Consider the following 23,157-nt stretch of genomic DNA (forward strand, 5'->3'; position numbering starts at 1 on the left):
ACACACCAGATCCATTCATGATTCACAAATGTTTATTTCCTTATTCAGGTGACCAACACAAGACATGATGAGATGGTCACTGTGACTAACATTAGGTCTCAGAAGCTAATGTAGGAAAACTCCACATCACCCACAATCTCCAGCTTGTCAATAATGTTGACGGGTTTCAATTTGTGGTGGTAATCAAACAAGTGTTGTCCATCCACAGACACTTTAAACTTGTCATTGTCACAGGTAACCGACATCTGGAAGACAGAATGCTCCAGAATTCAGGTTTGTTGATATATATTAAACTGGATTTAATGTAGATAGCCCTTACGTCAAAGAACAGCCCGGGACCAAAGGGGTTGAAGATGAGCTCTCTTTCCTCTTTGTCCCAGATGCCTCCAATTCGGGTGTTTCTCACAACAATCTTGTCCTTTACCCTGGGGTTGATATGCAGGGCTATGTTGTTGGACTTGCTCTCCATGAAGTTGATGGCAAAACTGCAGTAGAGATTTGTAAAAGGCAGTCAAACCTTGCGTGGGCACAGATTCATTCACACGCACACACACCTGTCTGCATCATTGAGAGCGTTGCCTCTGAAGGTAAAAGTCCTGCCAGGGGACATTTGTCCTGGGATTAAGGTACTGTAGGGAATAACCTGGAACACAAAAGAAACATTCAACTCTAATATGTCTCAGCATTGATTACCTAATTGCACATGTTTTCCAAAAGGTAAACTTTAACCAAGCTGTGACTCATGTATTACATCTAGTGTACTGTAAATTCCTCTAAGGGCATCAAAGAATTAAGCTGTAAAGCTCTGAAGTTTCATAGTAACATCAAAAAACATCCCACTCCTCAAAATCAATATTACATAACTAGAATTTACTCACAGGGTTGAAGACTTTCTGGTCATTCGTGTTCTATAATGACATGAGGAAATAAAGTTTGATTAGCAAAGTTCGAATAATAATTTGAACAGAAGAATGTGTCAAATGTAACAAAGTGTACTCGCCGTCTGTTGTCCTGTCGTTGCACCCTGCAAATCAAAGGAAAACGTTTAACTTTGTCACAATGACCACCATTACATCCAAAGCAAAACTTTAAAGTCTCACCCCCAAGACTTTAATAGACTGGATGGAAACTTGTCCTGCTATGTGAATGGCACACACTCGCTCCAGGGGGATGCGATGGGAAAAGGTGTAGAAATCCTGCCCGTCCACTTTAACCTGCACAAACATCCGTGTTAATATCATTTCTAGCTTCGATGATCAACGATGATTAAATTCTAATGTTCGTTGCCCGACCTGATAGCCCTCTGTGGTCACCATGAAGGCAATTTTGAAGGGCTGGCCTTTGGTGAAGGGCATGGACCGAATCTTCTCCTCGGAGCCCCAGGAGTCGTTCTCAAAGGAGTTGAAGACCACCTTGTCCCACCCAGTAAAGCGAGGGTTGAAGTGAAGAGCGATGTCGCTGGACTCGGACTCAGCACAGCGCAGGTTGATCATAAAACTACCAGATATTTGAGAGCTGTTGAGTTAGATACTACTCCAGACCCCCCAGCAAAGGTGTCAAGACTAGACTGATTTCACTCATGCACAAACACAACTACAGACCGAGACGTTGTGACATCTCCCTCAACAAGGGAGCTTTTTCCTGTCCATACCTGTCCATGTCTTCATGAGCCGTTCCCTGAATGTTGATTGACATGCCGTCCTTCAGGCCTCCATAAATGGGCCCCATATAGGGAATCTTCTGCAAAGTGCACACAAATGATAAGATAAACCTCCACAATTCTCACACACCCAACAACTGTTTAATTAACTTAGATAATTTCACTGTTAAAGTGAAAAATGTAATGTGACCAGTAACTTATTGTTGCAATTCCTTCTCATTGACACTCGATGAAAACATGACAACAGTATTGCCATATTCAGTTGGTTCTTTTGGCCTATTAAATACAGATAACTTACAGGGTTGGTGACTTGGCCATCATTGCTCTGTAATGACATTAATATACGCGAGCTTTTAATTACGAAACATCATGCACGCAAAGGTATCAAGCAGAAGTCTCACTACAAGGTTTAAAAGTGGGACTAGACCCTGCAAATCCAGATGAAGAAAAAAAAAGTACAAGCATAACAGTAATAATATATGGTCATTTTATTATAGTAATTAATAGCATCAGTTACTCTTGTTAGTTGACAAATATTGTCTACTCACTCCGTGTCCTCCCGAAGTATGACCCTAAAATTTAAAAAAGTAATTCTTAGAATGATTCAATGCGACACAAACAAGATAAACAGAAAGTTGTGGTTATGCCTTCTCATGTGGTAACCTCATAACAACCATTAATGAACATGTGCAGACACAAACCTGTGGTTGTTACCACATCACCCGCCCCAACATGGAAAATGAAAGCTCAACGTCTCACCCCCAAGAAATGAATCGTTTGGACGGAGACGTCTCCTTTTATCTCGATGGCACAAACCCGATCGAGGGGGATGCGATGGTGAAAGGTGTAGAAGTCCTTCCCATCCACTTTAATCTGCAACATATTGGCAAAATACACCATACCATGTGTAATCTGAGGGAATCAAGCACACAAGGTGTGCGTTACATTATACTGTGCAATCTGTGCTTTGCCTGACCTTATAGGCCTCTGAGGTCGCCTTGATGACAACCTCGAAGGCCTCCCCTTTGGTGAGGGGCATTTGGTAGAACTCCTCTGAGCCCCAGGAGCCGCCCTTAAAGGCGTTGAAGACCACCTTGTCCTTGCCATCAAATCGGGGGTTGAAGTGAAGAGCGATGTCACTGGAATCCGACTCGGCACAGCGCAGGTTGATTGCAAACCTGTGGGACAGATATTAATGGCCCCGAGTCAGTAATCAAAGGTGTGGATGTACAAGGATTTATCAAAGGAGCTGCCAAGCTGCCACACCCAGACAGGAGGTTAGAGATTAAGAAAGAGTGGAAACTATTGCTTTGAACACATCCCCTTTTTTTTAGCCTTAAATTTGTGTAGTATCCAAGAATTACTAACCTGGTCATGTTTAAAGGTGCCACACCCTTGACGGCAACTGACATCCCCTCCTTCAGTCCTCCAGAAATGGGACCCATGTAGGGAATGGCCTGCACAATAGTTTCATGAAAAAAGACTCAAAACTGAAATTTAGGCATTTATCAGGCGAGGGGGAGTGCTGCTGTGCTGAACCTCCTGGTGTGATCAATATCCCATTTGTGACCTCAAATGGGATATTGATTTTGTTCAGAAGTTTAAAAAAGCGCATTTTGAAAAGTCGACATTATGGTTTTTATTATTTATTTGGTTCCGCCAACACAAATAGTTCCGGAGACCGACTGTTGCCAATCAGCTAATCAATAGAACTCCTGTAGAGCGGAGTGATATTGTATGTAAAGAGTCACAGCGCTGTTGAACAGGAACTGAAGTAGTCCGCACAAATACAACGTGTTCCTGCTGCTTGTCCCATGCAGAACACCAACGTTTAGAGGCCAGAACACGTCTGAAACAAACGTGACTAAACCGGTTTCACACCGACTGGCACTAATGAATCCAGTTCCGCAGAATTCACCGTACCTACCGGGTCGTAAACCGACTGAGTTCCAAATCCGGAAGACATGGCAGCAGTGTGTGTGTGACAAGCACGCAGGCGAAATCCTGATCAGGATCTGATTTCAGGTGCAGGTCGACGCGTTATAAGGAAAAGCAGGGAGGAGGAGAGCTGGGAACCAAACCCACCATGACATCACCAAACATCCTCACAATTCCCAAAGTCAACAGCCACCCGGGTTGAGGAGGTGGGCGTGGCAGCCTTTGAGCCTGGGGGTGGTATGCACACACCTGTTTAAAACTGTAAATCATCCCAAGTAGACGATAAAATATAGATTAAAAAACTGTGATATGCGATGCGAAAGTAGTTTGATAAGTAAAAGCTCATGTAGGATCATCGGTGTGGGAGATTGAGTTTTGAAGCAGCAAATATTAATGCTGCAGAAGCGATATTATACTCAAACATAAACCCAGAACTTTTTACGGGTAGATTACCCAAGAGATTTTATGATATAGGAGATTTGATCTTTCAGTGGTATCTGGCCAAACAGGAAGTAGAACCTGCAACACTAGTTACTGAAGTAAACCGTAGCGACACAGGAATTCAGTCTGCCACACAAGTCATGTGTTTCAATGTGCAAAAACAGTCATTTCAATGTCTTGGAGTGAACTTTAAATGCCAGAACCCCTCCAGTAGCCACACCCACAGAAAACAGAAAAATTCAAATGCATCTATTTAAAAAAACAAACAAAAAAAAACTATACGTGAACACACAGTATGACACGCTGCTGCTGTTTTTTAAAATACTTTTCTTTATTCTTTAGTGAAACCTGCAGGTCATTCAGAGGACATTAGCTGCCTCTGTGCAAACCAAAGCCACAGGTAGAACCAGTGATTGCCGCAGATTCCTATGTGTGCACTTAAATGCCAGTTGGACCTTTGGATCACAAAATAGGCATTTTTGTCAGTCACAGTACCTTCACACTGGTGAGGGTCACGACCAGAACACACACCTGCCCAGCAAAACCATTGCACGATCATTTTTGATTCTTCCTGACTCAAAGAAAAATAAATATATGTATCTGTGGGTTATTTAAAATATGTCTTTTCATCCAAGTCTCCCACTCAGTCGGGATGTTACTGTTCTACCGATGACGCTGCAGTCAAAATGTTTACATTAAATACATTCATTACCTACACTTTTAATGCACCGAGAGACAAAAAAAAGGTGTGTGTGCAATGCAAGTGTAATAGAACCAGAAACACACTGACAACAACCGTCATCAGTATGTTCCAACTGGAAACAAACAAAAATAAAAGCAATAAATAGGTCATTTTTAAGTGTCACTGCCTGTGGGAACATCAACACTACATGGCACAGATGGGAACACATCCATCCATCCATGGATGCAGTGTAAGACTTAATGTCTGCTCACACGTAAATGTCACGCCTTCGTCACGTGTTGATCTGACCAGAGTTCACACATGAGAACTCGTTCATAGTGTCTACAGAGGAACAAAAGGAGCCTAGTCACGGTCTGGACAGTTGCCAGCATTCTTAAATAAAATGAAATTAAATATAGGAAGCAAAAGTATGTATCAGGTGCTATAGGCACTATCATGTTTACAGCAGTAGTGACTGACAGTCTGTTGTATATAAAAACGATACTATGCAAGGCAATCTATGCATATTTTACACAAAAAGGCCATGTAGTGTTTTAGAGAAGAATAAAAACTTTCTTTAAACCTCTCTGATAGTATCTGATAATATTCTGCTTGGACAGTGCAGTCAGGTATGCATAGTTTGTGCACACGAAGGACAAAACTAACATATAAACAATTATTCCTTTTGTAACGTTTCTTCTCTTCGTTGTTTCTCATCTACTTCATGTGCACGTGGACGCTGCAGCGGGTTACCCGAGTTGATCCTCATACTGCTTCCTGAAGCAGTCTCCAGCAGGGAAGAAGTCCCAGCATCGCTCCTGGTACATCTTCCACACGTAAGATTCCTGACAACGCACAGAAAGAGAGCAGAATGTAAACTTTTATCAATGAGAGCTGTGTCTTTAGCTTGAACGGAAGCAAACCTGTCCTGTGTGTTCTGTTTCGTCTTTATTTATGAGATACATGAGGAAGAACCTGAGAAAACAAAAGGAAATTCCAGTAAATTAAATACAGCGCGACCTTATTTCAGGAGGACGTATGCGTGTTTAATGTCGCTTTAGTTTTAAACGATCCCTCGGCTCTGACTCACATGTAGTTGGCCAAGTTATGTTCCTCTAAGGTGTGCGTCTCGAAGCCGTGCGGCGTCGTGTCAAAGTAGTCGCTTCCTATTCCACATATAAAACACTTTGTCTAGAGGGAAAGAAGACAGTTCAAATAAACCCTGCTTGTTCTGCGATAGAATCAATAGTATGAGAAGTTATTAGCTACAGCCTTACCTCCATGTCCTCTCTAACCTGCTCCTGCTGGTCTCTGAGCTCTCCAAAGGCGTCGATGATTAAACCTGTGGGACAGGAACCGTTCCTTACCCAAAACATACCAACGCATTTGGAAATCAACAGCATAATATGATCATAAAATAATAAAACCTTACCTTGGATGATAGCTAGCAGGATGACAATGACAAAGAAGAAGAAGGTGATGTCAAAGACCACCCGGTAGAGTTCGTATTCGTCGCCGGCTGGGTCTTCAATCTCATCTCCTATGCCGCCACCAGCACGCACGCCAACGTACATGTGGAACAGGTAACACTGTTGGACGGAATGAGAACATCCTCAGAAACGGACCTTTATGTCACGATACAGTGTGAACTTCCCCTACGATCACTCACAGTCATCATGTCGTCGCACTTCATGTCCGGTTCGTCCTCGTCCTCGCTCTTGTTGTAGAACTTGCGGAAGAAGTTGAAGGCCACCACCGTGTAAAGGTACACCACCACGGCCAGCAGACCCACTGTCATCATTAGCTGCAGGGTTCGGCATCATTAGTGCCGGGTCATTTTTTTTAAAAACACCATTTGTTGGACGCGAACACACCTGTTTGCCGTTGTGAGTCACAGAAGACAGAATGGTGCGCAGCGTTTTGACCCCCATGGCGATGTCCAGGAGATGAGCGGCAAAGAAGAAGTTGTTGTAGTGTCCAAGAATAGACATCAGGAAATACCAAACCAGGTACAGAAAAGTCTGAGAAGACGAAGCAGAGCCGTCAGGCTTTACACATTCAAACGGATTTTAAACGTAAACGTCTTTAACTCACATTGTCCGTAAATACGACGCCGAACTTCCAGATCTGGTACTTAATATCGATAGATGTTATCCTACAGAGAGAGGCAGATGTTTGTGCTGTGACTTGATTTACACCTAAAGAAGAGTTCATGCAGTGAGAGTGACATCCTGAACAGACCAGCTGAACATGGAAGTGTCTGGTTCAGGCTTCTTCTCGTGCGTCATGGCGCTGACGTCCAGAGAGGCCAAGTCCATGCCGAGCAACTCTGCGATCCTCTCTCTGCCGTAGATGTCACCGTATTTGTCCAGCACCTGAAAAACGAGGCAACATATAAAAGAACATGAAATGTGTGCGTCGTTTTGCTGATACGGTCAAAGGAAAAACGCACCTTTCTTTTCACAAACTTGTCCCAGTAGTTATTTGGAAAAGAGCTGCAGGGAGACAAAAAACTCAGATATGAGAGGGAGACAAAAAACCAACAATACAGCTTTCTGAAACAGGCCCCCGCTGGAGACCGAAATAATAATAAAAGGGGGTTCTGTTGAATTCAGGCCAACAGCAGATCCATACATCCACTGATCTGATGATGTAACAGGGTTCTTACGGAGTGTTGAGGACCAGTCTGTCCCACTGGCCTTTAATGTCATCATCTTCAGGCTGCTCCGTCACATAAACTCCATCAAACTCCAGCTTTCTGGCCAGCTCCTTCTCCCTCTTGAAGATGACCAGAGGAACCTAAAGAGAGCAGAAAACAGACGTGGTGATCATACAGACAGAAATGTCAGCGTGGGGGGCTGAGGAGCAGAGAGCACCAAGTACCTTGAGGCAGTTGTAGCCGATGATACACAGGAAAGAGATGATGGTGTGAACGATACTGAGGAAAGCCATGGCTGGCTCCATGTACCCTGTGCTCTCTTCCAAGAAGTAGTACAGGGGACCTTCCTCATCATCATCTTCACCTCCGTCGTCTAACCCAGACCCATCTTCCTGAACGCCAGAGCCTTCAAAGAGGCCAGAGCCTTCAAACAGACCAGAACCTTCAAAGTCCTCCTCACCTGGAGGACTGTCAGACACCTACAGTACCCAGACACACAATCAGCCTACTGAATGATCTTAGATGAAACCAATTAAGTTGATTCCTGCACAGGAAAATGCACAGACCTTGTAGAAGAGCAGGATGAAATTGAGAGCAAAGGCGATGAAGAGGGCCAGGTAGCGTAGGTTGTAAAAGTTGCGCGAAAGATAATTCTGCACAAACAAAAGTGACAGTTACCAATGAACTCTTGAATCGTGTGGCTGAATATCCACAGGACTGTCCAGCGTCTGCTCTTAAAGCAGAGGGCGCTCACCATGAATTTAACCCGCTGAATCTCGAGCTCATTCCAGAGCTCAAAGCCCTCCTCAACAGGCTTCTTGCTCTTCTTTGCTTTGGCCTTCACGGTTATTTCCTCCTCCTCTACAGGCTCTTCCTCCTTCACCTCAGGTTCTGCCTCTGGCTTTTTGGCCTTCTCTCCATTTTCCGTGCTGGACATAAAAGAAGCAGGTTGTTGCGTGCGGCTGTAATAAATACCACCCAGAGATGTAGTGACTACTTACTCTGCTTTCTCCGTCTCCTGAGGAGGTTCCTCATGTTCAGCGTTTTCTTCCTCCCCTTGTCCTCCAACTGTGGCGGCCAGCTGTTTGCATATATCGTGATCAAGTTCACGCGCTGCTTCAAGGCGGGTGGGCAAATGACTTTGGTTATGACGACTCACCAATTTTCTCTTCAGCAGCGGAGTGCCCTCTGGTGTAGGAGGCTCCTCGGGTGTTGTCTCGCCAAAATCTCCAAGTCCTCCAGGAGTATTGAAGCCAGGAAGGCGTCCGCCTTCCCTCTCCTCACTGTCCTCCTCTTCCTCCTCGCCACCCACAGGATCTAACAGGTCGGCTCCTCCTTCTGTGTCTTGGTCCTCTCTAGACCCGGGCTCGGGTGGCAGCTCCCCGTGAACCTCATCCTGTGTGGGATCTGGCATACTTGCTAGGATATCTGTCACTGTCATCTTCTTGGCGCTCTCCACCAAGCCTCCCCCAAACAGCACCTTCCATATGAGGGTGAAGAAGCCTTTACAGATGCTATAGACAAACATCAGAATACCCATCACAACCGTGTACACAAAGGTAGCCAGGCCGATCACCATCTCCTTCACCGTCATTTTTCGGAATCTGCGGTACCGACGCCGCAGGTTGCGGAAGGTGAACATGTTAAAGAAATTAACCACGCTTTTCAAAAAGTCTGCAAAGGCAGAGGTGGACTCCGGAGCGTGCTCTTCTCCGTTTCCTTCCTCTCCTTCCGCAGGCTCTCCTTCTTGCCCTCCTCCCTCCTCTTCTTCCTCGTCATCTTCCTCTTCTGCAGCCTCTCCCTCGGGCTCCGAGATGGACGCAGCGATGTTCATCTCAAAGATGGTGTCTTCACAAAAGTTGACAAACATCTCCATTTTCTCGCTTTCGCCGCCCTCGTTGACCACGTCGAATATAAACTGCCGCTTGGACTCCCGCACCTGCGGCATTTCCCACTGGTTGCGATTGGCTTCGCTGATTTCAAAATAAATGCGCTCAATCTTCCTACTGGCGCCCATTATCTCAATGCGGCCGAGGAAAGGCCGGAAGTAATTCAACACGCTCTCCGCCTGCTCCAGGAAGTTCTGGAGGCGAGTGTCATGGGGTACATGCTCGGACAGGTTCGTCAGCAGAACAGCAATATTAAAACCGATGTCTTTGGCAGGCTCCTGGAAACGATCAGCAAATTCCTCAAAGTTAATCATCTCGTTTTCGTCGGCCTCTGAGCAGGACAAAAGGAACTGGATTTCGGCGGGAGTGTATTGCTTCTGGCTATCCATGGCCTTGGAGAAGTCCTTCTTGGAGATCAGCCCACGGGGGTCCGTCACGTAGTCTCGGAAGGCATCTGACGCCACGATGTCTTTGAGCTTAAGGAACATGTCAAAAAACTTGAGAATCATCTCCACATTGCTGGAAGACTCCACCAGCATGTCAACCATTTGCTTGGCGATGGTGCCATTCACCACGTTGCCTGAAAGCAAATGGAAGCAAGAGAAGATGAGTTACAGGCAGAAATAGGGGGGAAGAACAGGTGGGGAGAGCCCCCGACTGAGACCGACACCCTACCTTCTAGCAGGGACAGAAGCATGACGACCATGTCTTTCTGCAGATCCAGCAGCTCCTTCAACAACCCGATTTGACTGGAATCCTGAAAGTCAGGTAACACACAGCAAAACAAAATCAGAAAGAAGAAAAAGAATGTATTCTAAGAGCCGACTGGATAAGTTTGACCTTGCTGCTAAATCACAATACAAATTGCGCTTGTTTCTAAGCTATAAAATAACAGGAAACACTACCTCAGAGTGTGATGGGCTCCAGAAATGATCCTTGGTTTGCAATTTTAAATAAAGAATTTGCATCTTTAGCACCATAAAAATACATTATATGAAATTAAAAGCAGGACAAACACAGTGAATCATGACAGGACTGTGGAAAAGCCTCTCCTAACAGCCTAACAAAGGGGGCATGGACAAGGATATTTACAGATGCTGATTCAAGCATTCCCGAAGAACCTGCACAGCAGTGACACACTAATTGAAACCATCAGGTCTTCAGGAAGGCCGAGCAAACAGCAGCAGTTAGGCGTCTTATTGCGTTGATAAATGAAAACAGGACGAGGCGTGAAGCATCCTAAGATGTTGCATTTTAAATGACACGGATTCTTACGCCAGTTCGTTGTCCAGGATCTGGATGCATCTAACAAAGTTTTACATAAAAAAATGTTACCATCCAATGCATTATCAATCACTCAGAGCAGCAACTGGCAATCAATAATCTAACTATTTGGAGAGCAATGCTGTCAATGCTGAAGTTTGGAAAACTTAAGGCCAGAACATTCTGGAACTGCAGGCTAGTCTGGTTTTAATTTTTTTACGCAACACCATCAGCAACAGAACAGTCCCACAGTCTCACAGTCCCACCAACTGCAAGATTACGCAAATAACGACGCTCTTATATCGCACCATAAACTGTGTAGTCGTTGTGTGCCCCCTGCTGGGCTGCAGCTGTAGTGCAGCGTAGTGTTACAACGGTTAATAGGCCTCGAATGTTTACAAAGAGAAAATACTCAATTTATTTTTGCCCTCAAGTAGATGATTAAAAAAATGCTAAAATCAAAGTGTTCAAAAAGTTTGTGCTGTAGGAATTACAGTATGTACTCATTATTGCTCATTTCCTTACCTGAGCAAGTTTCATCATCATATGCGCAAAGACGTGCAGAAAGCCAACAACGGCATCCCACAACCTGCTGTGAGCCAGAGACTGCTGGTTACCAGTACATGGACCCTGACGGACACAGAAACAAGTTTTAGCACTCAGTTGTGTCTCAATGTCATATAACAGTCTTACCTGGATGTACTCGGTCAAGCTGTTGAAGACCTGTTTAGCCACATTCATTGCTTTGGAGAAATTTCTTTTACCAGGCTCATCAATAATGTCTTTTCCTGAGTAGTACCAGTAAAAGTCGCTGATTGACTCCTGTGTACAGAAAAGATGGGGGAAATGTTCATTTCGATTAGTGCCTGTCATGCTGGCCCAAATATCTCTGTGATTCTAGTCTGAACAGTGTTGGATTAAAGGGTTAAAGAGGAACATCCGAGTGACCTGCAGTCGCAGCAGGTAATCCACAGTACAGATGATGACATTGATGGTGGTGGTGCTGCCAGTCTGTGTCCTCAGGTAGTTTTGGAAATCTGAAAATGACCAAAAAAAGAATTACATTTCTTAACACTGTCTCTACAAATACCATCTTTTGTCCAAAAATGTTAACGGTCCAGTTCAAAAAAAGGAATCAGAAAATCTGAGTACAGTCTGTTGGGCTGAGAAGCGGAGAGTTTTCGGTTCAAGCCCCAGTGCAGACAAAAATATGGAAGGTGTTCTGGGAGTAGGGGAAGGTGCCCGAACGCTTCGGAGCCCTGCCTAAGTACCCCTGAGCAAGGTACTGAAGCATGAAATCTTCAGCGAGTGTTGTTGGAGTCTTTGCAGGAGGAACTCACCGTTATTGTGGCCCTCACAAAGCAGCTGGAGGAAACGGAACAGATCGCATGTAAACTCGTCGTCTGCCATCACTTTTTCATCTGTGGAAGGAACACAGGAAACGTAAATGAATCCATATAAAAAACATTCACATATTAAATATGCAAGCTTGCTGCTATATGGTTGTTATGGTGTTTGAATGTCTAACTGTTAGAAATGTTGACTGTTTTGATCCCACACATTTAATTTTTATATTAAACATTACCTGAAGCAACAAAGATGGTACTAATCAAACGGTCAAATGAGCAATCCCCTCAAACCTTAAACCTTGTTTAGCTTCCAGTTTCGATTTGTGGGGGGGAAAAAAAACAACTGATCTAGTCGTGAAACCTGCCACAAGGATGGACATTAGCCAGAACACAGATAAACGAGAGATACAAGAAAAACAGAAAGCAGACAAATATTTTAGAATGAAACATCTCACAAATAACAGATACAAAGACAAAAGTGCCACTGGCATGCAGGACAGATCTACTGAACTCTGCAAACTTCACACAGGTCTGATTCAGGCCAATAATTGCAAACTTATGTTAAGAATGCATGCTTTGTTTTCATAAAACAAAGGTGAGAGATCACAGATTACAGTTGGCGGGCTACGAAAACACAGTCCAAACACATGAGGTCCATGATTCAAGATAGTTTGTGATTTTATGACTCTTAATAGTTTACAACACCCAAAACAGTTTTGTACGAGGTGCTGTACATAAAAAAACAGGCGTATGTGTACAAATAAGACGTGAGAGTGAGGAGGAGTGTGATGGAGAGGATGATGAAGTCAGAGTTACAGCAGATCTGTGATAAAACACTCAAGGATAAAACCAAACTTAAGAGAAAAGGGGGGTTCCTGTACCAACACTCTACACTACAGCAATGTGTGTCGCTTTAATAGTAGCATTCCCTGTGAAGTTTGATTTCACCGGGTCCTTGAGTGTAAAGTAAGATGCACACCAAGTTAAGAGGAAGGAAAAGACTAGTCTGGTCAATAAGACCATAGAGAGACAGAGAGAGAGAGATACATGAGAACAAAGTTTTATTTACCACGTTCTAGCTTCTTATCTGAGAACCAGCAAATTCATGAACGGGTGTGAGGAGTAAAGGGTTGAAACGAACAAAGTAAGGCAAATGAAGGAGAGAGAAAGACAAAGAGAGACACAGTGAGACCGGGAATCTCATGGCTGTCAGTGGATGATAAACAAGTCATCAGCATACAGTACAGTCAACCATCAAAATGCTCTAAACGGAACAAGAACATCACGGTTCCAACTCTCTAAACATCAACAAAAAGGCACGCGGACACACAGAAGTACGCATATAAGAGACCACATTGTACACTTACACACTGACATGTTCAGGGATCACGTTACACGTCATACTCACTGGTGCCCTCCTCGGAGACCATCCCAAGACCTTCAGCCTTGTTCTGCCTTTCAAATGCATTCAGGTCCAGGACGCTGTGCACCAGGAGAGATGTTAATATAGCCTTCTCAAAGAGCTAATGGAGCCAGGCACAAGTAAAAGGTTGGGGAATCTACAGACCTGCAGGTCTGCATCAGGGACTGAATGCTGAGGAAGAATCCCACGTCCTTTTTATCCTTCAGATAGTCCAGCATTTTCTGCACACACAGAGGGATGGAAACACTGAACACCGCCACCAGTTTAGGTGTTGCCCATCGTCAAACTCTTCCCAGATGTTTGGGTGAGACCCTCACCTGCTGCACGTCACTGTTGCCTCCGTTGAGGATGGAGATTCCCAGTTTGAGTGTGGAAGAAACCATTGCCCCCGGCTCACCTGCAAGAGAAAAGGTGAACCCTCGTTCACGGCTGCCGAGACGGCGTGACTGCGAGACGGCGTGACCGCTACCTTTACAAGCGCTGATCATCTGCAGCACCATCTCCGCAGCCCCGCGGTTGTGGAGACGGGACTGCTGGTACAGAAGCCGCTGTTTCTCCATCTCTTTTTCCTGTGAAGCAGAGCAGGGGGGGAGACGCTGAAACCCTGCCAACGCGAACTGCACTGCCCCCCCGCAGTTACGCACAGACACACACGCGCTTCCGTTCACACACAGTGTGTATTAGTGATCGAGCTATTCACATCTTCCAGAGGCAGCAGACATTTTTCCACAGCGCATACACAAATACCACACTTTTGAATGAAGAGGAACCAACCAGTGGTACCAACAAAATGAATCGGTCTGCATCTTGAAGAGACTTGATTTGTGGCAGCATTAGCACAAGGTTCTCTGTCCTTTAATATACTCAAAGGATACGACGATGCCCACAAACAACCATCCTGCTGATAAAAAAAGGTTATGTTTATCCACCCACAACACACCATGCATCCATCCCCACCCAAAGCACCCAGGATTGATTCTATCCCTCCATCCGCTCCCTCCCTCGTAAGCCTGACTGTATTTGAAAAAAAAAAGTTTTTGCATTTTAACATTAAAGGGTGTGCTCATTTAGTGCACATGTTTGAATATTTCTTCTTCACGGAATGACAGAGTATGATATTTGGGCGCGAGTGCTGGTGGGGGTTTGTTTTACGTACGGCTGCCTGTGCAGGCTTTTACTGTTGCCCTTGGTGAGTACAGAGAAGGAGACCTGGTGATGCTGATCTCTGATCTCTGCTAAACTGTTAAAACTACATTTATCAGGTGAGTTGATGTGGGAGAGCAGAGGCAAATTAGTGAGTGAGTCGACAAATATTGGATTCAAGCACTAAGGGTGCAGAGGCAAACGCGTGTAGCATATGGAATGTCTTTGGAATACTATAAAGCATCCTGCCAGGGATTGATTTGAAAATGTCCTGATGCATTTGAGTCTTGCATGAGAACACCAAACCTCAGAGCTCATATCAAAAAATGAATGTATGTCGAATTGATAAAAGAAATCTAGGTTAAAGTCCATTAAAAATATACCCGTGCCCACCTCTCTCTAAGGCATCTACAGCTTTTACGTCCCGCTGCCAAATCTGCTTGAGCAAAAGTCTCTGCTAATACTCTGAAGTCACCAAACAGCAAGCGTGCACAAGTGTGCACAAGTGTTGAGATCCACACAGCTGTACCTCTACCAAGGCCATTTTGGCTCACAACAGAGTAAACGTAAGCTATGTGTTTCACAAATAAATGATTTAATAGTCAATCAACTGTCAAATAATTGGAAGCTTAAGCGACTTCTAAATTTGGCCCGGTGCCGGTGGAGGGCCGGGGTTCTGTTTCGCCCCAGCTTTGGCTTTGCTGCCTGTTGCTGCGCCGTCTCTCTGCGCTCAGGCCATGCAGGTTTTGCCGCTACGACAAACTTGGAGGTATTAAATGAACCGAGTCCAGTAAAAGGCATGCACAGGTCAGTCCTCCACAGCAGGAAATAAATGAGTGGTGTGAGTGCGGGAGTGAGAGAGAAACCGGACGAGGTCAATTATGGACAGCGAGGTTGGAGTTGGGGGGGTGTGCCGGTGTGTGTCCTGGTGTGGTCGTTGCGTGGGGAGCTGCTTCTCCGCTGGCTCCCCTGTGTCCCCTTCCCCTGGTCCCCCCATACCATCTCTGTCTGCCGCACCTCAAAGGATGGCTCCTCCCCCTCCTGCTCTCCCCCTTCGTCCTCCTCACCAATGTGGCAGCTCTGGAGGGAATATCAATGTTTTTACAGACACAATGGAACAAACAATCAGTTAATAATCAGTAACTAAATCACAATGTTTGCTTGTCAAAGACTGCCTTACCTTTGCCATTATATCAGCATAAGACATATAAAGATGGTCAACATCCAGCTTCCTGGAAAAGGACAGGAAATAAAAAGAGTCTGAATGTGGGGGGGGCAGGAAAATTTTGTCAGTGCATCATGGAGATGATCTTACATCTTTTCTGTTAAAGCCGTGCGGCTGAAATGAAGAATCAGCTGGTGAAGGGGGTCAGGCTTCCTCTCCGTCTCCTCTTCCTCTTCCTCCTCTTCCTCCATGGCTTTCTGAGTGATGCGCAACAGATGACGTGAGCATCTGTCAAAACGCTGAGACATTTATGGCTGCTGGACTTCTCACTGCGAATGTGGTCTAAACTCACTGATAGGTCGTCAATCATCTTGTCCTCAAATGAGTAACCCTCAGTCTCCAACCAGTTTCGCTTGTAGGCATCCAAGAACATGTTAGTTGCCCGGTGGCTGGAAAATCAAAGCTTAGCCGATGCCCAATGGCTCACAAAGAGGTATTTTGTTATTTTTCAGGTGATGTCTTACGTGATGATGTTGTAGAGCGGCGTCATCCTAAAACAGGCCACCACGGCCCTGCGACGCTGTTTAGACAGCAGCTTATGCCAGACCATTTTCTTCGATTTGAAAGGGTGCTCCGTCTGAAATGTTTTTTTAAAACACCTATTACTACAAATAGCACATCCTAACTGCTTTTCGGACAATGAACGTGGAACAAACAAGGTCTACATCCTAATAAACAGCCACTTACTTACCACTTCAATGTGGTAAAGCACAGCAGACACCTCTTGTACTCTTTTCACCACCTTCTCAGGGTCCTCGGCATCTTCAGCCTTACCAGCCATCTCCTTGTAAAGAGACATCTGCCAGCGCATGGCTGGGTCTTCCACCTGAACTCAAGAGACAAAGAAGAGATATTTGCACGTGCTTTCCTACAATAGCATGAAAGACATTGAAAAGCGTCCCTCACCTTGCCTTGCAAGTGCAGATTGTTGTGCAAGAACTCCCTCACCTCTTCATCTGTATCTTTCTACAAAAGAAGGGGCCTAGATTTAGAAGACAACTGAAAATGTCCTACAGTACAGAAAATGTACCAACTACTGTAGGAATAAACTAAAATACCAGAGAGTATCTGATTTTGGCAAGATTGATGAGCTCCTGGTCTGCAGGAGAGCACATATTCAGGCCGATGGGAAGCAGCTTCTTTAATGCTGCTACAATAAGGGACGTCTGCACAGAGTAACGATCCCCCCGTCGCTTCTTCTTGGTACGTTCCTGCTCCGAGCCTCCAGACTAAAGAGAAAAGAACGGCACATCCATCACCGGTGGTTTCACAAGCCACCGGTGATGCCGCCTCTCAAACGGCCGAGCATTTCCACTTTCCAGCAACATTTATTAATAAAAAAAAGGGTGGAGAGGGAAACACCAGAATCAAACATACCCAGAACTGGATCAAATAAATAAACAAAAAGAATGCAATACCACAACATGCAGATAAAGTGACTCAACGAAAACTGAAATTAATTTTTCATCAGAAATAATGAACAACAGACTGACTCTCTTTAAAGTTAATGTGAAGTTATATGTGCTTTATTGCTACATGAACTACGGTTGTTACACGAAGGTCAGCCCCACTGTTAGTAGTGCAGTGGCCAGATTGCTGAGACCCTCACACAGAACAGCAACATGTCCGTGGGAACCTGGAGCTCTTCTCATCGACTCCTGTCCTCAGGCTGTCATTGCTCCTTACAGACTGTTGTCTGGCCTCACAACACCCTGGTTTTAAGTATTTAAATACAAATATTCTGCTATTTAGCAGAGAGGGGACTTGTAACGCTCAACAGGATTTAGATAGTGATTTAACACCATGATGGGGATGAATTAGACATGGATGGACATCTAGTTAGTAGCTACATTGACATACACGTGTGATCATGATTACCACTGTCTGGGGATGTCTGGCAAGCTTTAGTTTTATTCAACATAGGCTGCTAATGGAGCAAACAAATTAAATGTGTGCAGACGAGGGATGGTGTGCTTTTGAGGGCTAAACAGATTTGTAGTGAGCAGAAAGCCAATGGTGGAATGGAAAAGAGAAGAGTCCCCCAGTGCCAGAATCTCAAATACAAATGCTGAAAGAAATCCAAGCATCAACCACCAAATTATAAACATCACAGGTGACACAGGTTCCAGTGCTACGTCCGACGAATTGAAGGCAAACTCTTTATTAATCAGAGGAATTAGAGTGATGATGCTCAGCTGCAGGAGTGACAACTTCAAAGGGAGAACACCACTGTTGAGCTGAGCACCATGAAACCTTTCAGGCCTCTAGTTCTAATGCACAAGACTTTCATCAAGCTCCTCCAGAGTCGTACTCGCACCCATTTCAAACGCACAAATATGGACAAACACACAAGAAAAACCCTACATATAAAATATTACTGCTAATACATCCTCAAGGCATATGCAAGTAAATTAAAGAAACCTGACTTCTAACTTTTATTTTTTGGCATTTTCTATTGCTCAGTCACAAGTGTTTGTACTTTTTTATTTTCACACAATACGAGGCACTAATTTTCCCTGAATCTTAAATTACTTGACCTGCCACTTGCGTTCCTGTCCCCCAAATTTATCCTCAGGGTTCATAAAGGGTCTATAAAGCAACAATTACATTTGTAACAATTCATTTTTATCCATACTTATGTGCATGTATGTGCGGGTATATCAGCATCTATAATAAAGCTAATATATTATGGGAAGCTTGATGAAAGGCCTCTATAAACTCAGGGTGCCATGCGGTCAGCACAGCGCTCGTGCACAAACACAGTCTAACCTCTCCATCTCCGGCCTAGCGGCCCGGCATCCAACCGCAACACAGGATACAAGGAGAAAACACAGTTAGCAACACTCTTACTGCTGCCTGAACACTACAAATACACTGTCACTTCTGCAAGGTGTCTTTTTTAGTAGATACTGTGCGTATTGACTAAATGCTAAATAGGCTAATCTTAAAAAATATGTATTTGCAAAAGTATCGTTGTCCTGACATTCTTATCCTTAGCAACCTTCGGGAAAGGGAAGACACCACAGCAAAGAATAGATCAAGAGGGAGTCCCCTTAAAATATTTCCCTGCTTGTAATGGATGTTGTTAGTGACAGAGTGACATATTAATTATTAGAGTTTAGTCTCAAATGAGTTACAGCATAAGATATGGAGTAAGCAAATTAAACATCTAATTAAGTATCAGCCTTTTTTATATCCACTCTCACCTTGCTCATCTTGCTCTTGCTGTCAGCAGTCAGGAAGGACATGTTGTTGATCTCATTCATCACCACAAAATTTTGCTCCTCCCTCTTAAAGTTCTGGGGAAAAAAACATAAATCAGGTGGAGTAAACTGCCAACAGTCCAGTATATAGAAAAATAAGATGATTAACAAAGGACTCACATGGGATTTGGACCAGAAAATGAAGACTTCTCCCACCATTCTAAAAAGTTCCTCTGCATCTGGGTCTGGATTTGTCAACCATCTCGCTCTTTATTTTAAACAACAGTAAATATTAAAGCAATATAAACTACAGACTGGAGACACTATGAATATATTGTGTGCTATTTACCTGCTATTGTCTACATAACGTATAAGTAAGGGGTAGAGCGCATACAGGTCCCGACAAAGCACAGCAAATTCATCCCGAATCGTCCCGTTTTCACTGTCTATTTCTGTCTTGCCCTCCATTCTCAGATGATCCTCCTCAGCCACGACTTTCCCACATCGCTTCTTTAGCTTTTCCATGGTGGGGATGAAGTGGGATTTAAGCATTTCTGGTTTGGCCCTGCTAACAATGGGCTGGGCAAACACTGAACAACGGACACACGGAGAACATCAGCTGTCAGGAATGGCAAAAAATGAGATGGTCTAAGAAGGAAAGGTATGATGAATATCAGAAATCACCACATGTGGTACGGACGCAGCAGGATTAGTGGATACTGACCTGCCAGTCGCTTCATCCAGGAAGCTTCATCGATGCCGAGGTTGTTCACCACAATCTTCATGATGCTGCCCAGCAACTGGTTAAGTTGCTCCGAGGTGACGGATGTACAGATTTGACCTTCCTGCTCGGGGAAATTCTCAAGACCCCTCTCCCACCAGCGCGGGAGGTAGTTGCACAGCATGGGTAAGGTGATTTCAATCACGTGGGGCATTTCTGTGTAGCGAGCCCCAGACTCAGCGAGGTCATGGATATCCTTCATCAGAACCTCCAGCTCTGGGATGTCGGGGCACAGCTCCTCCACTTGGCTGGGAAGACCCAGAACTGAGCAAGAAGAGAGAGAACGGGGAGCATAAGAGGCTAGGAGATGAGAAAACCGTTCTAAAAGCAGAAAAGGCTATTGTGCTTCATAAGAGAATGTATATTGAGGAAAAAGACAGCAATCGTGAAAACTCACTGGATCGCTCTCTGGGAGTTTTAGTCGTATAAACAGAAAACGTGTTGAACTCATTCAGCGTCGGTTCAAGGAAAGCCACGGGCATGGCAGCTGCTAAGTGGGCTAAACATTCACCAAGAGCTGGCCGCTGCCTGCACAGGACGGAAAATACAAGCAATCAATAACAGCAACGCTTTTCTTATTATAACTAGAAGCATTTCTCTGATACTCGCAGTGACTACTCACTTCTCTGCATGTGGAGTCTTCACCGTGCCCAAAGAGTAAATGCTGCACATGATGCGATAGCAGGATATTTGCAAGTCATCCACTGGAGACGTAGAGAGGGGAAGGTTTAAGTCAGCTTTAAGGTAGTTTTCTACAGGAATGAGTCAAAAGGAGAGAGACGCTTCACTCACAGATGACATCATCTCCAAACTGGTGCTGCGCAATGTGGTCAAAAAGGGATGTGAGGACTGGGAGCAGGGCGATGGTGGTGTAGTTGATATTCTGGGACACGCCTTTAACCTACAGGAATCCATAGATACTGAAGGTAAATATACAGAGCTGCAAGAACAACGTGCAGGTCAACAAGTGGAGGCTCCTGACGCTGACCTGATTCCGACTAGACACTTTGCCGAGCTTTAGATTCTCAACCATCTTTTCAATGTCATCGGCGGCGCTCTCAAAAAACTGACGCAGGCCTGCTTTGACAATCTCAGGGCCGGATTTCATAACAGTCCTTCAAAAAGGTAACAGCAGACGCACAATTTTTAGTCATCTAAAAATGACATGAAGCATACAGTGAGACCCGAAACAAACTTAAGAGACACTACATTGACTGTGGATGTTCAGCGAACCCTGTGTAAACCTTCTATTATCTGTTTGGCTTGGGTGGGACGTGAGTATGAGTTACCTGGCGTCCAAAGATCTTGAGAGAATATGCAGGCAGTTCACAACTGCACTTGCATCGGTTCCTAGAAACAGCACATAAAAAATGTGTCACTGAGGCTGTCCTCCAACACCAATAGAGTAGAATCTAGTGACTAGATACACCCTAAAGATGTGTCATTTTGACATAAAAAGTTGTATATTTCAGTCATTTTAGTGTTGTAAGCATCATACAGATTAAGTGTTGTAATGTTAAGACACTGAAGGACAGAACAAAGGATCAGGGAGTGAATAAGTTGTTAAAAATAAAGAGAAAATCCAGGGATCCCATTCCTTACCAAAAAGAGAAACTCTGTGCCTCACCAAAGCTGCCAACTTACAGAAGATACTGAGGTATGAGGAGAAAAAAAGGAGAAAAGGACAGAGAGGCAGGTAAGAAGAACAGGGCAGGACAGATGTTTGGAGTGACACCAAAAATAAAAGGTCAGGTGAATAAAGGATACTGCCAAAAGAGAGGATGAGTAGCGGAAGAATCAGAGCGCAGCCGCACAAAAGGGTAGGAACATATCACCTTACGTTACACAAACTGTTATTTTCAGTCCTTTGCTCTCTTAATTTTACCTTGCAATCATTTCCTTCTCCTTATTGGATGAATGTCCTCCACTGCCCAAGACTTTAGCAGGCGTGGACAGGAAGTAGAGGCAGTGGTTCTTGAAGTACTGGTTCACCAATGGCAAAAGGATCTATAAAACAACATAAAGCACCACCTATTACAAACAAAAAAGTCCTAAAATGTACCTGCAAGTACAGTTCTGCTATTAAAGCAATTTTGCATCTCACTTTGGCAAAGAATTTGATCTCCTGTTCATGAGGGGACTTCTCCACTCTTCCACTGCTGACCACAGCCTCTGTTTTGACAAAAGCGGAATCATGGAGAAGTGCAGGAAATAAAAGCAAGTCAAATCTAAACTGTGTACAAGTTCCAATTACCAAGATGAGCGATGAACTCTTGGGCGATGTCCATCCATTTGAGAAGCTTTTGAAGGAAGCCGTAAGCAAAGCGCTTCTCAATAGAGGAAATGTCCTGCTCCATGTCCTTCATTCCCCTGAGGACGGAGGGAGGAGGACATAAACATGCTTGAAAGCAACACTCTCCGGATCAGACCAGTCTACCCACCTTGTCACAGCATATCCGTTGAGCTGGAGGAACTTGAGAAGGTCCTGGGCCTTCTCTCTGTCTCTGGCCTTCTCCTTAGCCGTCAGGGTGTCATACGGCACCAGCAGGGGGTGGGTGCCCCCACCTACCACAGACATAAAACTATAGTCCCCACAAAATAATAATAACAATAATAATATATGTCAAAAAGACAACTGCCATCACACCTTTGGATTGGAGCTCCACCTTCTTCTTTCTTCCCCAGGTGTTGTGATAGTTCTCAGCCAGCTGTTCTGCCATAGACTGCATTGATAATTAGGAGAAAATGTCACAAATGTGGAACATTATGAAACAATCCTTGCTATAAAGATCGCAAATGTACCTGCAGCTCTCTGGACAGAGTCATTCCCGAGATATCTATTGGCTGAGGGCTGTAGCCATGACTGGGATCATAGGTGGCCTGCACCAGTAAGGAAAAGACATTTCTTGATTATTAGAGGACAATTACTCATTTGTCACTTTGTCTTTTCTACCTGAGCAGTTTGGGAGATCTTGCGTATGGCAGCTTTCTTCTCAACTTCTCCCTCTCCGTCCCTGGCTTTCTCCAGGGTCCACTCCCAGGCCAGCATGGCTTTGATGGACTCTTTGATTGGCCAACGATAAATCTCCTTGTCCTGACCAACAGAAAGAGGGTTCAGCAATTAAATAATTGTAGAAAACGTGGCAACAGTGGCCTGTATAATGTACACAGGGTTCACATAAGACACTGCTAATTTAAATCTGACCTTTTCTGAGAATGTCTTGTAAGGGCGCAGCATTGGGTGAGTCTTAGCGTCCTCGTCCAGGACCTCACCATATGTCCAGTTGTTCTGAATCTGAAAATCAATACAATTTGCATAATCATTAAAGCAACTACTTAAATGTGGGATTATTTTCATGTTTGATTGCAAAGAATATGCATAACTGACCTTTTCAAAGGCCCATTTGTCATGAGTGTGTTCTGCATACTTGTTAATAAAAGCATCCAGCCTTTCTGGGATGATGGTGCTGTGGGAGACAGAGTAGAATAATAAATAGTTCA

The 23,157-nt window shown here is 44.4% G+C and overlaps 2 protein-coding genes across 12 annotated transcripts in view; both read right to left on the reverse strand.

The window, feature by feature from the left end:
- Positions 1-14: 14 nt before the first annotated feature.
- LOC130534618 (galectin-4-like) lies at positions 15-3,757 on the reverse strand. Its single transcript, XM_057048961.1, has 14 exons — positions 3,588-3,757; positions 3,029-3,117; positions 2,637-2,838; positions 2,420-2,533; positions 2,209-2,232; positions 1,959-1,985; positions 1,652-1,740; positions 1,293-1,497; positions 1,101-1,214; positions 1,001-1,024; positions 879-908; positions 555-643; positions 320-485; positions 15-245 (listed from the first exon to the last, which is right to left on the reverse strand). The coding sequence occupies exons 1-14, from the start codon at positions 3,624-3,626 to the stop codon at positions 99-101; spliced, it is 1,359 nt and encodes a 452-aa protein (XP_056904941.1). The 5' UTR covers positions 3,627-3,757; the 3' UTR covers positions 15-98.
- Positions 3,758-4,346: 589 nt separating this feature from the next.
- ryr1b (ryanodine receptor 1b (skeletal)) overlaps positions 4,347-23,157 on the reverse strand; it is a 40,305-nt gene continuing 21,494 nt past the window's right edge. For 2 of the 11 annotated variants that reach the window (XM_057048847.1, XM_057048844.1), the window contains 56 exons: positions 23,045-23,123; positions 22,862-22,951; positions 22,610-22,750; positions 22,459-22,536; positions 22,304-22,379; positions 22,098-22,221; positions 21,911-22,026; positions 21,761-21,828; positions 21,542-21,663; positions 21,259-21,308; positions 20,946-21,006; positions 20,645-20,771; positions 20,449-20,557; positions 20,279-20,360; positions 20,054-20,184; positions 19,600-19,920; positions 19,225-19,465; positions 19,056-19,143; positions 18,879-18,971; positions 18,442-18,456; positions 16,731-16,901; positions 16,579-16,638; positions 16,364-16,498; positions 16,137-16,249; positions 15,965-16,061; positions 15,763-15,869; positions 15,628-15,679; positions 15,447-15,527; positions 13,774-13,873; positions 13,622-13,701; positions 13,449-13,525; positions 13,290-13,363; positions 12,951-12,968; positions 11,873-11,953; positions 11,481-11,569; positions 11,226-11,354; positions 11,058-11,162; positions 10,545-10,574; positions 10,175-10,204; positions 9,945-10,026; positions 8,540-9,849; positions 8,382-8,461; positions 8,135-8,309; positions 7,947-8,033; positions 7,605-7,859; positions 7,390-7,520; positions 7,174-7,216; positions 6,963-7,096; positions 6,816-6,876; positions 6,596-6,742; positions 6,391-6,525; positions 6,154-6,310; positions 5,999-6,063; positions 5,812-5,912; positions 5,645-5,696; positions 4,347-5,566 (listed from right to left, as the gene is read on the reverse strand). In XM_057048847.1, the coding sequence (XP_056904827.1) occupies positions 5,471-5,566; positions 5,645-5,696; positions 5,812-5,912; positions 5,999-6,063; positions 6,154-6,310; positions 6,391-6,525; positions 6,596-6,742; positions 6,816-6,876; positions 6,963-7,096; positions 7,174-7,216; positions 7,390-7,520; positions 7,605-7,859; positions 7,947-8,033; positions 8,135-8,309; positions 8,382-8,461; positions 8,540-9,849; positions 9,945-10,026; positions 10,175-10,204; positions 10,545-10,574; positions 11,058-11,162; positions 11,226-11,354; positions 11,481-11,569; positions 11,873-11,953; positions 12,951-12,968; positions 13,290-13,363; positions 13,449-13,525; positions 13,622-13,701; positions 13,774-13,873; positions 15,447-15,527; positions 15,628-15,679; positions 15,763-15,869; positions 15,965-16,061; positions 16,137-16,249; positions 16,364-16,498; positions 16,579-16,638; positions 16,731-16,901; positions 18,442-18,456; positions 18,879-18,971; positions 19,056-19,143; positions 19,225-19,465; positions 19,600-19,920; positions 20,054-20,184; positions 20,279-20,360; positions 20,449-20,557; positions 20,645-20,771; positions 20,946-21,006; positions 21,259-21,308; positions 21,542-21,663; positions 21,761-21,828; positions 21,911-22,026; positions 22,098-22,221; positions 22,304-22,379; positions 22,459-22,536; positions 22,610-22,750; positions 22,862-22,951; positions 23,045-23,123 (6,952 nt within the window). In that variant the 3' untranslated portion in view covers positions 4,347-5,470. The remainder of the gene's footprint in view (positions 5,567-5,644; positions 5,697-5,811; positions 5,913-5,998; positions 6,064-6,153; positions 6,311-6,390; positions 6,526-6,595; positions 6,743-6,815; positions 6,877-6,962; positions 7,097-7,173; positions 7,217-7,389; positions 7,521-7,604; positions 7,860-7,946; positions 8,034-8,134; positions 8,310-8,381; positions 8,462-8,539; positions 9,850-9,944; positions 10,027-10,174; positions 10,205-10,544; positions 10,575-11,057; positions 11,163-11,225; positions 11,355-11,480; positions 11,570-11,872; positions 11,954-12,950; positions 12,969-13,289; positions 13,364-13,448; positions 13,526-13,621; positions 13,702-13,773; positions 13,874-15,446; positions 15,528-15,627; positions 15,680-15,762; positions 15,870-15,964; positions 16,062-16,136; positions 16,250-16,363; positions 16,499-16,578; positions 16,639-16,730; positions 16,902-18,441; positions 18,457-18,878; positions 18,972-19,055; positions 19,144-19,224; positions 19,466-19,599; positions 19,921-20,053; positions 20,185-20,278; positions 20,361-20,448; positions 20,558-20,644; positions 20,772-20,945; positions 21,007-21,258; positions 21,309-21,541; positions 21,664-21,760; positions 21,829-21,910; positions 22,027-22,097; positions 22,222-22,303; positions 22,380-22,458; positions 22,537-22,609; positions 22,751-22,861; positions 22,952-23,044; positions 23,124-23,157) is intronic. The other 9 variants (XM_057048846.1, XM_057048848.1, XM_057048845.1 and 6 more) reach the window with 9 other exon arrangements.

This window comes from Takifugu flavidus, chromosome 12 (assembly GCF_003711565.1).
Source record: "Takifugu flavidus isolate HTHZ2018 chromosome 12, ASM371156v2, whole genome shotgun sequence".
Lineage (NCBI taxonomy): Eukaryota > Metazoa > Chordata > Actinopteri > Tetraodontiformes > Tetraodontidae > Takifugu > Takifugu flavidus.